General features: G+C 40.3%; 1 protein-coding gene across 12 annotated transcripts in view; it reads right to left on the reverse strand.

The window, feature by feature from the left end:
• Positions 1 to 1,057: 1,057 nt before the first annotated feature.
• Positions 1,058 to 15,740, reverse strand: part of LOC124865439 — a 39,369-nt gene continuing 24,686 nt past the window's right edge. For 6 of the 12 annotated variants that reach the window (XR_007037598.1, XR_007037592.1, XR_007037593.1 and 3 more), the window contains 3 exons: positions 9,236 to 9,617; positions 3,192 to 3,274; positions 1,058 to 1,360 (listed from right to left, as the gene is read on the reverse strand). Coding sequence is in view for 2 of the 12 variants with exons in the window: in XM_047360524.1 (XP_047216480.1) it covers positions 3,221 to 3,274; positions 9,236 to 9,617 (436 nt within the window). In the remaining 10 variants the exon portion in view is untranslated. Of the gene's footprint in view, positions 1,361 to 3,191; positions 3,275 to 8,627; positions 9,618 to 15,495; positions 15,569 to 15,740 lie in introns of those variants that run through there. The other 6 variants (XR_007037597.1, XR_007037596.1, XR_007037595.1 and 3 more) reach the window with 3 other exon arrangements.

A 15,740-nucleotide genomic window follows, 5' to 3' on the forward strand; every position in this document is an offset into this window, starting at 1 on the left:
TTTTACAATTCAAAAATCTTGACTGAAGTCACTTTAGTTATGTTACAGAAAATGTGTGTGGTGTTAGTAAGACGTTTGTGGTGTTAGTAAAAACTGATGTTTATTAATAGAATTAAATCAGAACTGAAAAGGGCAATATAAGTATAATTGCGGATTAAAATTTGCGCTGACAAATAAATCTGGCACATTTATTAGATAGACTGACTTATGTTAATTATGTGTGTTTTCCTTTTTAGATAAATAAACCCAATTAAATCATGGAAAGACAAGTTAAGAGAAACACGGCCAAATTCTCTACACTATTTATACTCTAGTTTTTTTTAAACATTTTGTTACATAAAACAATCCCAGCCTCCAATGTAATTTTTGTGATAGACAAACAAAGTGATGAAGTGGAAAGAAAGTTATATGTTATATGTGTATTATTTTTTTACAAATTAAAATCAGAAAAGTTCACATATTTTTCATATGTGCTCCTCCCCCATGAGTCAACATTTTTTAGGAACACCCGTTATTGCATTGAGGTATGTGTCCTCTGGCTTTGCAAGTTTAATGACTGACGTTTTGCCCATTCTTTTTTCTACAAATAGCTCGAGCTTTTTCATTTTTCAAGCCCTGCTGGATATTCTCAATAAGATTGCATGCTAAGACAGGTTGTCCAAGCGTACTTGTTTACTCTGTCCCTTACAAGGCTTGTGGCAAAGCATACAATTTTAATGACTGTCTTTCAACAGTAGCATTTGTCTTGCCATTCTTTCAAAGAGGACAGATTTATAGACTGCAAGACTACTAGTTTTCCTGGCAACAGATTCTTTTACATGAGCTGTCGATCTCTGCAACTCCTCAGGAGTTACCAAGGGCCTCTCACCTGCTTCTGATTAATGCTTTCCTTGCCGGCCTGTTGATTTAGGTGGACAGCCATGTCCTGGTAGGAGTACAGTTGTACCATATTCTTTCCTTTATCAGATGGATGGATTTAACTGCGCTCTGTGAAATGTTCATGTCATATTAGAACCGATCTTCCTGACCTACATGTAGAATCACTCTAGGACACAAGTAAGTTTCAAAAGTTTAATTATCTCAAGAGGAAAAACTGTCATTTTAATTCTCCCAAAGAATGCGTTCTCTGGTCGTCTAGACTTTCTTGCTTGTGATCTCCAGGTAGATGATCTAAGGGGGGGTTCTTGGGACACAATCCGTAGGCAGCGATCCGGAGGGTCAGAAGGTGTTCTTCCAGTAAAGTTGGAGAGAGGGCAGGCTGGAGGATAGTTGGAGCTTGCAGATGCAGCTGGTAGCTGGGTTTCAGGGTTTTTTTCTCCGAAGGTGAAGGAAGTGAATCCGGAGTTGTGATCCACACGACCTGAGAGCAGCAAAAAACATGAGCTTAGGTTACTGCAATGTTTGCACAAAGACTTACAAAGTTTCAACCATGAACTTGGAAACTGGTATCTCGGAGGCATGAGTTACCACTCAATGTGGAGCATCAGGCGAAGAATGCTTGTCCTGGAGCTCCTTAAAAACGCTCCAGCCAAAATTGGATACAGGTGTGCAGATGCACACCACGCCCACTAGCAAAGCCACCGTCCGCTGCCACACCCCTTTACATCTGCAAATGTGGTGACGTACAGAGGGAACGGCAATAGTCTGTTTGTCCCTAGGCAAGAGAGGTGGCTGGTAACCCAAAGAGATCTCGAATGGAGATAAACCTGTATAAACCTTGTGTGCATATTCATCACAGGGCAAATGTGAGGACCAGGAGGAGGGATTGGATGAACACACAACGAAGCGTAGCCTCAAGCTCCTGATTCATCCTCTCTACCTGACCGTTGGTTTGGCGATGAAAGCCTGAAGTCAAGGCTACCTTGGCCTCTAAAATCGAGCAAAACCCCTTCCAAACTTTAGAGACAAACTGGGGCCCCTGATCCGATAGGATCTCCTTAGGTATCCTGTGCAACCAAAATACATGCTTCACTAGTAGTTTAGCTGTCTCAAGGGAAGATGGTAGCTTGTGGGATTAGGTGGCAAGCCTTAGAAAATCGATCTATAACAGTAAAAATGGTGGTGAAACCCTTGGAAGGAGGGAGACCAGTGACAAGGTCTATGGCTACGTGAGACCAAGGAAGGCCCGGGACAGGTAAAGGCTGTAATAAACCGGCCGGAGGCTGGTTGCGTGACTTATTACGCGCACAAGTTTGGCAGGTCTGGATGCAAGTCCTAACATCCTCAAAAAGAGAGGGCCACCAGAACGAGTGCCTAATAAGAGCCATAGTGTGACTCACACTAGGGTGACAGGAGAAACTAGCAGAATGGGGCCACTTAATGAGACGAGCTCTTACAGAACTCGGAAAATAGATTTTGTTGGGAGGACCCGACCCGGGGTCCGGTTCGGTCTCCTGGACTCGTAGGACTTGCTCTTCTATGTCCCAGGAAAGGGCACCAACAATACGGGAGGGAGGAACAATAGAACTAACTGGGACTTCCTCGTCAACAAAGAACTGTCTAGATAAAGCATCTGGCTTTGTGTTCTTAGACCCTGGCCTATAGGAGATAACGAAGTTGAATCTGGTGAAAAAAAAATAATGACCAGCGAGACTGTCTGGGATTTAGGCGTTTGGCTTCTTGAAGGTAGGCTAGATTTTTGTGGTCTGTCCAGACCAACACTGGATGAACTGCCCCCTCTAACCAGTGACGTCACTCCTCAAAAGCTAATTTAATAGCTAGAAGCTCCCCATCTCCCACATCATAATTCCGTTCAGCCGGATTTAAACGATGGGAAAAGAAAGCACAGGGATGGGTCCTATCATCTGATTCTTACTTTTGTGACAGAACACCCCCTACCCCTGCATCAGAAGCGTCGACCTCGACAATGAATTGCTTAGAGGGATCTGGTTGACAGAGAATGGGTGCATCTGAGAATCTCTGTTTTATTTCTTTAAATGCAGCTTCGGCCTCGGGTGTCCAGCAGAATGGTCTCTTAGTGGATGTTTGACGTGTGAGAGGAAGAACCACTTGGCTGTAACTTTTAATGAAGCGGCGGTAGAAATTAGCGAATCCCAAAAAGCGTTGCAGCTGTTTCCGGGTGGAGGGAACGGGCCATTCTAGCACCACTCTTATCTTTTCAAGATCTGACTTCACCTGCCCGCTCTCAAGGATGTAGCCCAAAAAAGAAACTGATGTGGTGTGAAACTCACATTTTTCTGCTTTTACAAAGAGACTGTTCTCAAGGAGTCTCTGGAGGACCACTCGTACGTGTTGCTTGTGCTCTTCTAGGGTTCTGGAAAAAATTTAAATGTCATCCAGGTACACAAAAACAAACTGATTCAAACAGTCATTTAAGACATCATTAATGAGGGACTGGAAAGCTGCTGGTGCATTTGTTAGTCCAAAAGGCATGACCAAATACTCAAAATGACCGATGGGGGTTTTAAAAGCTGTTTTCCACTCATCTCCTTCTCTAATTCTAACCAGATGGTAGGCGTTTCCAGAACTTGAACCATGAACTTGGAAACTGGTATCTCGGAGACATAAGTTACCACTCAACGTGGAGCATCAGGCGAAGAATGCTTGTCCTGGAGCTCCTTAAAAACGCTCCAGCAAAAATTAGATACAGGTGTGCACACCACCCCCACCCGCAAAGCCTCTCCGGGAAGACAGGAAGACACACACACACACACACACACACACACACACACACACACACACGCAGTAGCACAACACAGATTGTGACAGTTCAAAGCCTGACGTATTGTTTTATAGCTCCCTGACATGTCTGCTGTGTTTCTTGGTCATGATGCTGGTTGTTCTCCAATGCCCTCTAACTAACATCTGAGATCTTCATGGAAAATTCCATTGAACCCAAGATAAAAACACACAAAGGAAGTCTTCTGAAGCCAATTCGTGTCACTGGATTTTATGTAGTGGAATGAAAGTAAAGAGGGCTAAATACTAGAGGACTCCACAGTTTTGATATTCTTATTTGTAAGAACGATTGAAAAGCATGTATAGTTTTCCTTCCACTTCACAACTTTTTACTACTTTGTATTGGACTATTGCATAAAACCCAAAAGTTATGAATTTTGAACTCTAGGTAGCTTCGAGATTTCTGACTTTGCAAATTAAAATTCCATTTTCTTTTAATATTTGTGATGGGTCTTCAAAACAATGGAAAAAAAGAAACATGTCACATTTCTAAAGTATATCACATTTCTCCAACTGATTATCATGTACATGTACCATGTTAGACCAGCTCTGAAACAGGTAAAAATAACCTGTAAGATTCTGTTTTAGCCTTATCATTTTCTTTGCTGCATTCTAAGACCCTCATAGATGCGGCTACACCCCGCTCACCATGTTCCCACTGTGAGGTGTTGAGCCCTGTGATTTGAGCTACCATGAGGCAAGGAGAGCGCTCCTACTCAGCCTCATGGTCCCCCCATCTAAAAAACCTGCTGCCTGACTTAAATAAAAATGTGCACTGCTGTGTGATTATTTGTCATGTTGAGGTCCCTATAATCAAAGACCATCCTCCTACATCATCACCAACACGATGTGATGATCAGTTATGTGCTGCTGATGAAGCACCAAGGTGATTTATTCTGCAGACACTCCTATTCAGCTTTCACTCGAGTACGAGTACAAGTGCATCCATTTCCTATATCTGTTGGATCCTTGCAGAGTCTTGGGCACAGGAAGCTATGTCCATTTGTCAGTAGGCAAGAGGTGGGGTACCAGAGCAGGACACCAGTCCATCAAAAGGAAACGCAGAAACACACTGGACAAACAACCATGCAGACATTTTTTAACAAGGTTAAAAAGCTACTGAATGTCCTGACAAAGCATCACCTAAAATTTGCATAGCTTTATTCTTTGTCATTAAAGTTATATCTGGCTTGATTCAGCTAAAGCCTATAAAAACTCATTATTATGCAAAAGTTTGTTGAAGTGCTTATTTAATGTTGCTTTTCTGTTTAACATATTTAAGTGCAGTTTCAACAGTCAGACTCAGCGTACAGAAAAATATGTTCCCCTGTTTTTTATACTATGAAAATTGGCTTCATTAAACTCCTGTCTTGCTCCTGAGGATGCTTTTGTGCGGGGTAGTTTTCTGACTTTTTTATGATAAGGTTTGCATGTTTACCTTTTGTTTCATTATGATTAATTGATCATTTGGCTAGTGACATATTTCAGCGCAGTTCCATCTAATTGTTTAGGACAAAACTTATTAAACAAAGCTGTTCTCCTGCTATCAGGATCTGCCATTTTGGACTTTGTTTGGTTTTGTGTTTGTTTACTTTTCAGTTAGGTGTTTCTATTCCTTTGGGTTTAGTAGTTATGTTTGTTTATTCCTTCGGTTACCCTGATGTTAGTTTTGTTCTCTCTCTCCTGTTTTTAGTAGTTCTTTCTCTCCTCGCCCATAGTTCCCTTGGTGGTCGCTTTCTCATTTATCGCTTCCTATGGTTATTATTATTAGTATTATTACTACAGTTCTCTTTGTTTATTTTTCTTCTTTGGATTTTCTAGTTTAGTTTCTTGGTTAGTGTTTCTGTGCTTGTTTACTGTTAGGTTTATTTATTCTTGCTGCATTCTTCTTCTAGTTTATTAGTTATTTTTCCCCTTCGGCCTTAGACCCCTTTGTTGTTACTCGGTTGGTTATTCCCTGAGTCTAGCTTTTCCCAATGTCCTCTGGTTTAGTTCTTCCTAGAGTTTATTTCTACTTTTCCTTTCCAGCTTCTAGGTTTATTACCTTCAGGTTTCTTTTCATTTGTAGGTTATGTCTAGTTTAGTTTCTCTCATGCCTCTGTCTCACATTAGTTACTATAACAACCTATTTCCTCAGTTCCCTTCACCTGGCCTGTGCACCTGTTTCCACTTCCATCTGATTACCTGCCTTCCTCCCTCATTGGTCCATACTCCAACTCCCTCTGTTTATTAACTGGTTTGTTTGCTACACTCCTCGCTGGTTCCTTATGTTTCTCACCTGTTGTCTTCCTGATGTCTCCTGGCTCCTTGTTGACTTTTGACAATTTCTGTAAGTTCTTCGATTATAGTTATTAAAGAAGAGTGAAGATTAAATTGCACCATGTGGCTCCCAAGTGCTTGCTTGCATTTTGGTCCAAACCAATCTCGAACCGTGACACCTGCTTCATAAACTTTAAATATTATTTCAATAAACTCATCTTCCTTCTGCCAACTATGTTTTTATGTGAGGCAGTTTGCTGGAGTGCTAGGAAAAATGTATCCTTTTTACTGTATGTTTTGATATTATCCGTTAATAATTCAGCAGTTAATTCAACATATGCAGTTAACTGTTTCAAATGAAACTTACAATGTTCGAAGCAAAACCCTTCATGCCTGTATTTCAATCCCAAACACAGGGCTCACAATGAGTTGGCTACTCATAGGAACCAGAAAACCATACTAAGGGTAGAACATTGGGTAAAAGTCGCTGCTCCAGTACCACCCATGGAGGAGATAGGTTTGGAGCTTTGGACTTGGGTTTCGAAAGCTGTACTCATAATCTCCTGCTGGAAGGTCTTTTTCACATAAGATCCCACAATCTCTTCATACCACACAACGCCAACATGCTACCCAACCCGCGCACTATGCAGTCCGTATGTATTCATGTTTTCTGGCCTTCGTGCCCCTGATAAGGAGAGCTAAGCACTGTCATTTTTTTCTGGCCCTTGTGCATCTGGTAAGGAGGAGGGAAAAAGACCATGACCAGTTGACTACTCCTGCCTCCTTCTATCCTATCCGTATGAAACGCTGTCATTTTTCTGGACCTGTGTTACGATTTGCAAGATATAGGACCCCAGAATGCAGACGAGCAGGCATCGTGACGGTAAGTGCAAAATATTTATTAACAAAAAACTCACTCACAGCAGGAGGCAGGAACAAAACAACAAACGGGCAGGCATGAGCAAAAAACAAGACATGATCTGAGAACAAGACATGAGCATGAGAAATGTTTCCGCGGCGACTAACTGAACAGGTGTGTATAAATGGAGCATGATACAGGTGGAAAACAAAACTGATTAACATGGTGCGGGTGAACCGAATAAACTTAATTGACAGACAGGACAAAACGTGGCTGCGGCAAAAACAGAGACTCTCATATACAAACAAAACTTGACAAAACATGAACAAGACTAAAACACGACCAGAAAAATAATAAACAAAAGCATGATTCAAAACTTGAGCAGTGAAAAACATATAAGGAAAAAACCTGAAACCAAAAAACCCCAAATCATAACAACCTGTGCCTCTTTTAGGGGAATGACCAAGGAGGGCTCTCCTCTGTTTTTACCCAGAAAATAATGCTTGGAGCCCGGGTAAAAATGTTTCACAAATACAATTAGGCTTCCCAGTCAGACCCATGTCTGCCTACGCCCTCTGAAGGAACTGGACCATATATTTGCTGGTACCTTGAACCAATGCAAAAGACTAGGTTTGTCTTTAGGAGGAGATTTTCAGCCACTTCCTCAGCCAGAAGAACTAATTTGCTTTTAGAAAAACCTGGACCATTCTGAAGGATTTATTTGGTTATGTATCTATAGACAAAACCATAAAAAGTTTATTAGGAAGGATTGCTGGAAACATTTCCTTGATCCCCATAGGACCTGTGACCATGAAAACATAAGTTATAGACACAGAAGTACCCAAAGGACATACAGGGCTTGGACAATGAAACTGAAACACCTGTCATTTTAGTGTGGGAGGTTTCATGGCTAAATTGGACTAGCCTGGTAGCCAGTCTTCATTGATTGCACATTGCACCAGTAAGAGCAGAGTGTGAAGGTTCAATTAGCAGGGTAAGAGCACAGTTTTGCTCAAAATATTGAAATGCACACAACATTATGGGTGACATACCAGAGTTCAAAAGAGGACAAATTGTTGGTGCACGTCTTGCTGGCGCATCTGTGACCAATACATCAAGTCTTTGTGATGTATCAAGAGCCACGGTATCCAGGTTAATGTCAGCATACCACCAAGAAGGACGAACCACATCCAACAGGATTAACTGTGGACGCAAGAGGAAGCTGTCTGAAAGGGATGTTTGGGTACTAACCCGGATTGTATCCAAAAAACATAAAACCACGGCTGCCCAAATCACGGCAGAGTTAAATGTGCACCTCAACTCTCCTGTTTCCACCAGAACTGTCCGTCGGGAGCTCCACAGGGTCAATATACATGGCCGGGCTGCTATAGCAAATGTTGCTGGTGCAACATTTGCATAAAAGAAACATTACTTTTAGGATATTTCACTGCAGATGTAAAGTTCAGTTAAGGGAAACGTAATCATAGATCTTTTGAAAATTGTCCAGGAAGAGCCAGTTATGTACTTCCTTGCTCCCCTGTGCCACGAAGCAGAGGAATGTGTGTGATCTCTTCTGCCATCATCTGCTGGGGTAGCAGCATCAGAACCAGGGACTTAAAAAAGCTCAACAAGCTAATAAAGAAGGCTGGCTCCGTTCTGGGGACTCCTCTGGAACCTCTGGAGATCATTGTACAAAGAAGGATTCTTCATAAAATGAAGAACATCATGGAGAACCCTGAGCATCTTCAGTCAGAGGCTTCTTCAGATCTGCTGTAAGAGAGATCACTACAGGAGATCCTTCCTGCCCACAGCCATCAGCATCTACAATGGCTCTTTGAAGAAACCTGCATAATATGAGCTACAACAACATTTAATTTCCCTTTGGGATGAATAAAGCATTTTTGAATTGAATTTGACTTCGAATTGAATGACTTTTTCTTTGTTAACCATTGAGAGGGCATTCTCCCTCTGTTTGCGGGACAGCTTGATACCTAACAGGAATCTTTTGTGCTGACTCAAGTATTTCTCTGGTATTAAAAAGCCTAAGGAGAAAGAGGAGAAAGCCTTAATAAGGGGCACATGATGAGTCAGATGAAGAGTAAATTGAAGCGTTTCTTACAGATGGAGTTAGGGAATACACTGTCCTTGTTAGATTTGGCTTCTAAAGATGAACCCTCTACAGGTGACTTGTCAGATCCAAGAGGGAGGGTGATTTCATTCGTCTCTGACACATTACTGGAAGTTGCCCCCAGGTTGTTGATGGAGTTGAATGAGATTGTTTCTGGCACGGGCTGCTTGGGAACCTCCGCAGGTGCTTGCACCTGTACAGCAGCCTGTATTTCGCTCGGAGTATCTGCAGATTTCTCTTATTATTCCTATTTCTTTGTTAAATAGACTTGCAGCAGTTGCAGTACTTACCCTGCTCACCCTTCTGAAAATGATGGCATTGCCTTTATCATCATTATCAAGACCAGAGACCATGGGAAGAGAAGGCTCTGTTTTCCTGAGATCCTGGAGCATGGAGACAGTCTTGGCTTTTCTGTCTGACTGCATGTAACTCTCCCTCAGGTCAGCAGAGAGGTCAGGATGGGCAAACTGCTTATGTTGGTCAAGGCACCCAGTTTTGTAGGTGCACCCAGGGCTGTTGTGCTCATTTACATGTCCTGAAGAGAAGTTGAGCAGCATCCTCCTCTCCTGAAGATCATTAATGAAGTGTGACTTTCTCATGTAGTCAGACATAGCTGCAGAGACTTTGTAGCAAATGAGGCAGTGGGCCTCACGAGTCAGGGTCATTGTAATCCTGTAAAACATGGAGAGAAAACCAAGCAGAGCTCAGACCTGGTTTTATCCGGTAAAGGAGCCTGAATCCCGTTTCAGTGACTTTTGCAAACACAAATTCCCAGAGGGTGACTGAATGTTTGCACCACCAACATGCAGCCAGGTGAAAAGTCCCACCTCGTTAAGCAAGCTTTAAGTGAATTTCATAACACAACTCAACGCCCTCTACACTTTCAAAGGTGAAACATGGATCATTTAAGACATTATACCGGTCAGAATAAAATATGTTACATTCGTAAAGCTGCACGCTTGTTTTGGGACCTAAAATAACCCCAAAATTCAGAGAGCAACAGGTCTTACTGTTTGTTGTATGGGAGCCGCCATGTCTGACAAAGCCTTGAATAAATTTTGGCAGTATCAAAAATGGCATCAAATGTTTTTCTTAGAATCTGTACAGAATCGGAGTCTGATGTTTTTTTTTTTGTATTTTAACAAATCCTCAGTCTGGCTGGAAGTTCTGGTTTACAGAAAAAGCCAAAGGTTTCCTCCAATGAGCTATGATTTATATGATACTTGTCAAACATCTGTATTTGCTGCCTCTGGGTAGAAACAAAAGTTTATGCAAAGGTCAAATCAATGTCTCCTCTTACCAGCTTCAGGCAATATTACAGTGAAAAGAGAAGCCTGCTTGTAACCCTTGGAGCGACAGACAGTATATAAGCAAAACACTCAAGAAGAGGGCACACACACACATTCTTGTTTTACTATATGTAGTGAGGACCATGTGTTGACTCCCATTGACTTCCATTAATTTTCAGTCATTTTCAACCCTTTCTATGCCCTAACCTTGACAATAACCCTAAACCTAACTATTACCAGTGCATGCCTAACCCTAATCTTAACCTAAAGTCAATTCACACCTTGGTCCTAAACCTAACCGTTAGCAAAATAGGTCGTGAGGACCAGCAAAATGTCCTCACTTTGGAACAAACGGTCCTCAATTTGATGGTGAAATCGGGAAAATGACTCTCACTGTGATGCCAAGACAGGAACACACACACACACACACACACACACACACACACACACACACACACACACACACACACACACACACACACACACAGGAAGCTGTCAAATATGAAACCTGATGTAATTTTAATTAAATTAAATGGTCTAGAAAGTGATAGAAGAGAAGTGGACAATGATCATATATTATTTTGTTGAAGGAATACAGCTTAATAAATGTCAAGAGCACCAATCAATAAATATTATCAGGAAGGCTGAAGAGTGGGACCCAAATGCAGACAGGTAGGCTTTGGCAGCGTGAGAAATGCAAAAAAGGTTGATAAGTGATTACAAGGAAAACTTACACAGACAGGTGGTAGCACAGACTGGCATGAACATGGGCAGGGTTGGCAGTTAAATAGACATGGACAGACTTGGCATGTTATCAATATACTCCCACAAGAAGTAAACAGATCAGAGGGGTATATGTTGGTGAAAGCAGTGACTCTTTTTACATGAACCAGGTGGGCTGAATGAAGAAGATTGTAAAATCACAACAAATATAGCCTTTTTATTCAGAGGGTTCACCTCAAGATGCCAAGACTGATTACCCTTAAGGATACAAAAAAAAAAAAAAAAAACACTTTGCACCTTGCACTAATATTCTTTGTACAGATAAAACTTCAGCCTAGTAAGCTTTACAACAACAGTACCTAAATGGCCAGTTCTTTTAGGTACACCTTGCCTTCAGAATTTCCCTAATTCCTAATGAGAAACATGCAGCAAGGTGTTGAAAACATTCCTTCCAATTTTGATCCATATTTACACGACTGCATCCTACAGTTTCTGTAGATCCATGATGGGAATTTGAAATGTTACTGTGGAGCTCATTGGTGTACAGTGAAACCATTGTTATGTTCAAGAAACCAGTTTGAGATGATTTGAGTTTGGAGACATGGTGCTTTATCCTGGATATTTCCATGCTTTCATGTTGCTTACTCTTATTTCTGACACTACCACCTGAATGTTGCAGGAGAAATTAGGACTCATTGAACAAGGTAACATTTTTCCACCTATGGTCTAATTTTGGTGAGCCTGGGAAAGTTCTAGCCTCAGTTTCCTGTTTTTAGCTGACAAGGGTTGCACCAGGTGTGGTTTTCTGTTGCTTTAGCCCATCTGCTTTAAAACCGAATTTGTTGTGCCTTCAAAAATGATATTCTGCATACTTTAGTTGTTATTTGAGCTACTGTTGCCTTTCTATAATTTAAAACTAGTCTGCCCATCCTCCTCAGATTTCTGAAATCAACAAGGACCGCTTACAGGATATTCTTTCATTGTTAGACCATACTCTGTAAAACTGGGAGACAAAGCAAATGCAGTAGGATTTTCCTACTGTTCAAACATCCCTATGACCTGCTCTTCATAGCTGACATGTTTGCTCTCTTCCATTTACATTGGTAGGAACATGGCAGCAGGGAACATGTGAACATTTAGTCTCTGATTTTTTTTTTCAGCTCAGCTCTACTAAAGAAAATATACTCACAGCGGGTTCTGTGAAGATAAGGAATATAGTGAATGCCTTCATCAGTTATCTCTTTATTTTCCAATTTTCCTTATTTGGACATTTTCCTTTCCCCTGTTTCCTCATCCCTAAATTGCTGCTTTACCATCCGCCGTTTTTTCTCTAATCCTCCCTCTAAACGGCTGCTGTGCCTCCATCAGTCACCCCCTTTTGGTGTTAGTCACTGCCTGGCCTTCCCCTCATCATCTCATCACACTGACTTTAGCACTAATCTTCTGTTTTTCAGACAGCATCTGTACAGCCCCAACAGATGGGACCATTTTATTTACGCCGTCTGACACATACATCCATAGAGTACAGTGCACATGAAAAATTTATCAACATAAACATTTTACAGAAACATGAAGGTAGAGGCTGGTAAGTAGAATAGTAAGATGTGTCATATTAACTTTTGGTCTGCATCTAGTAGATGTTTTAAATCAGTTCCTATGTAACTGAAATGTGCTAACCATTATTTGCGGCCTGACTTGAACTCGTCTGAGTGGAAAATTTCTGTAAATGGATATGACGTTCTGACCAGGTTTCAGATTAACTTAATTAATTTAGACCTAATGAGTTAATCTGATCTTCAGAGTTGTAATTGGACAATTAACAAGCCATGTTCTCCTCTTGTATCCTCTTAACGCCAGATTATCTGCACTCTAAAAAGATTTCTGGTGTGACAGTTTAGTCTCTTTGCTCTTTTGTTTTTTATTAATCATAACAACCTTTTAGATATCATTTAGATAGTGAAGAGGCATCAATAACAACATACTTAACCAAAACCCCACTTTGCTTACTATGTATTTTTTATTTTTAAGGTGATAACTGGTATAGAACCAACAATGTCTTGCGTGAAGAAAAAAATGCTCAACTCATAGACCATACAAAGTTTTTCAACTGTATCTCCTCGTAATGTCTTAATATCTTAGATTAAATTATCATACCAATGATGGATTTAAAATAAAACCTATGTTAAAGCTGAATAAAGTTAAATGTATGTTTCTGAAAGGATCTGAAATGCATTATTAAATTCTGCCCCTGCCATCGCCTGCCACCCAGCTCACACAGCACCCAACCTCGACCTATTTCCTTGCAGTTAGTGGGGGGTGGGGGTTGTACTGCTTTATGAATTCCCATCAGACTACAAAACAAGCTTTGCAGCTTTGGGTTATATTTAGTCAAGTGTGTACCATTCAGCCCTGGTTTTCTTAAACTATTCCAGTCTGAGCAAAATCAGTAAGGGGGCCAACATACAAATGTTGACTGGGGCTAAAGTAGGTAATCAACAAGACACTGAAACTCCTTTCCATTAACATTTCAGAGTGTTTAATTAGCTTTTACCAGAGTTGCCTCTTTACAATGTCTGAGTTACTTTGCTCAGTTAGGGCCTTTTTCTTTAAAAAAAAAAGCCTTTTTGACCTGATCTCTTCAATGAAATTATCAGGTGGGATAAACATGGAACTGGGCATACTTTTAGGGCACTGAGGACAGGGGAGGGCAACAAGTCTGCCGTTCCAGTTCAGAAATATGTTACTTTGAATTATAAACAGTACAATTGGTTTTTAAATTTATTTTCTTGTTCATGTTACAAATGTAGCATTGTTGTCTCCATGTTGATCAATTATAATGCTATAATAATTTTGGGAGGCAAACTTTAAATCAGTTGTTTTCTGAGAATTTGTACTAAACTTATCTCACAGATAGAGATTAAACTCTGCTGTTTTCCCCAAAATGTCAAACAATTCCTTTAAATAATAAAGACATGCTTTAATCCTCAGGATTAGTGGCCAACAATCAAAGATACATTTGGGTAAGTATTTATCTTTGAATGAATTTCTGTGAATTTATATCTAGGGTATGTTTAAAAATAAAATCCCTTGTTTCCCTCACTCCCCTTTCTAGTAACTTGTTTATAAATGAGAAACAACCAAAAAAAAAAAAAAGGCTTAATGTTCTACTTTTTTGTTGCAGAGCTTAGAGGACCTTTTAAAATCCATGACATTTATAAGAGCAAGTTACATTGAAGTGTTGGGTAATGGGCCATGGGGCATATGGCGTCCTTTTTTCTCCCTAGATTTCCTCTAAATCTATTCTGAGTCTCATTTTGTCCAACAACTGTTTCTCCTTATTTTTGCTTTGCAAACCCATCCCCTCACAAAAATAAAACAGCCTCTTTATTAGAAGAGTTCTAACCCCACTTTTATCCACAGAAGTCACTCAAATGCCCAACAACGTTGCAGCTGAGCCATCTGGCCTACACACACTCATAGAAGCTGCTGAGCACGACTGAAGCTGTGAACACGTTGGAACTTGATAAGTGCTGCTCCGGCCAAATAGAGGAATTAATGAGAAAAATAAATGGATAACAGGCTGGTCGGGTGGGACTATGTGTCTGTGAGAGTACGTAACAGAATCGGATCTCAAATGGCTGCGATGCAATGAGCAATGTGGACTGTGGTCTGGCATACGTCTCCAAGATCTTTTCTGCAACAAAAATTTTTATTCCTTTTCCATTTTGTTTCTGACAATTGAATAAGTTGATGCTAAGCTAAAACTAGACCATAAAGCAATTCTAAGACAACAACTCTGGGTTCTCCAATGTCTTTTCAGTACGTTAGAGACCAACCTGAAACCAAAGCCACTGAGATGATTCAGTTTAGGTACTTTCCACTGTTTTACACTAACGGCGTGATGCGCCATTCAGCTCCCAAGACAAGACGGTACATGATACATGATGTTGGGTTCACAAGAATAAAACAAGATGAGATTTTAGCCATAATTTTGGAAAAAGTCTAAATACTGCCCTTCTTAAAAAGACAATAGAGTTAAGGTCACACAAAATCATATTTTAAAACTTCTGTAATAAGTGTATAGTTATCAGGTTTTAATAAAAATGATTCAATAAATCTCAAAATTTTGAAAGTTTTTCTGTTCATGCAGAATCATTCAGTTCTGGATTTATCAGTCCCAATGTGGTGCAGTTTACTCAATTTGTGCAGCTGTTTTGCTTTAACTATTTGTTTTATTTTGCACTTGATTCACAGCGGGAATTGCACCAAATACATGCAAACTCAAACACGTTCATCAAGTCCAGCAGGTGGAAGCCATTTTGCATCTATGTTGGTGTCGAACTCAGTTGCCATCTCTTCTGATTATTGACCTCTGAATGTTAAGCATATGTTAGAAAGTTCCACAATTATAAGGTTTGTAAAAGATGTAAAAAACAAGAGACTTAAAAGCAATTTAGACATGTTTTTAAATTAGAAGAATATTTGCTAAAAATGAAAAAAAATAGGCAGACTTCATTTAAATAAATAATGAATGCTACCGTCTGATACATCCCTGGCCTGGTTTTTGTGAATGCAGCCGTACAGCAGGTCACTTTTTACCCTTGGTCTTCTCTGTAAGCAAAATAAACAATGGCTTTCAATAGATGTTATTTCTCCACAAAATGGCAAGTCTGGTCTTTAAGAATGTCAAGCAATTTGCTTTGGCTGTAATTGATATCAACATTAATAAATATGAGCAGATAGTCCACTAAATGCATTCATAACTCCTCATTCCACTGAGAAC

This window comes from Girardinichthys multiradiatus, chromosome 3, assembly GCF_021462225.1.
Source record: "Girardinichthys multiradiatus isolate DD_20200921_A chromosome 3, DD_fGirMul_XY1, whole genome shotgun sequence".
Classification (NCBI taxonomy): Eukaryota; Metazoa; Chordata; class Actinopteri; order Cyprinodontiformes; family Goodeidae; genus Girardinichthys; species Girardinichthys multiradiatus.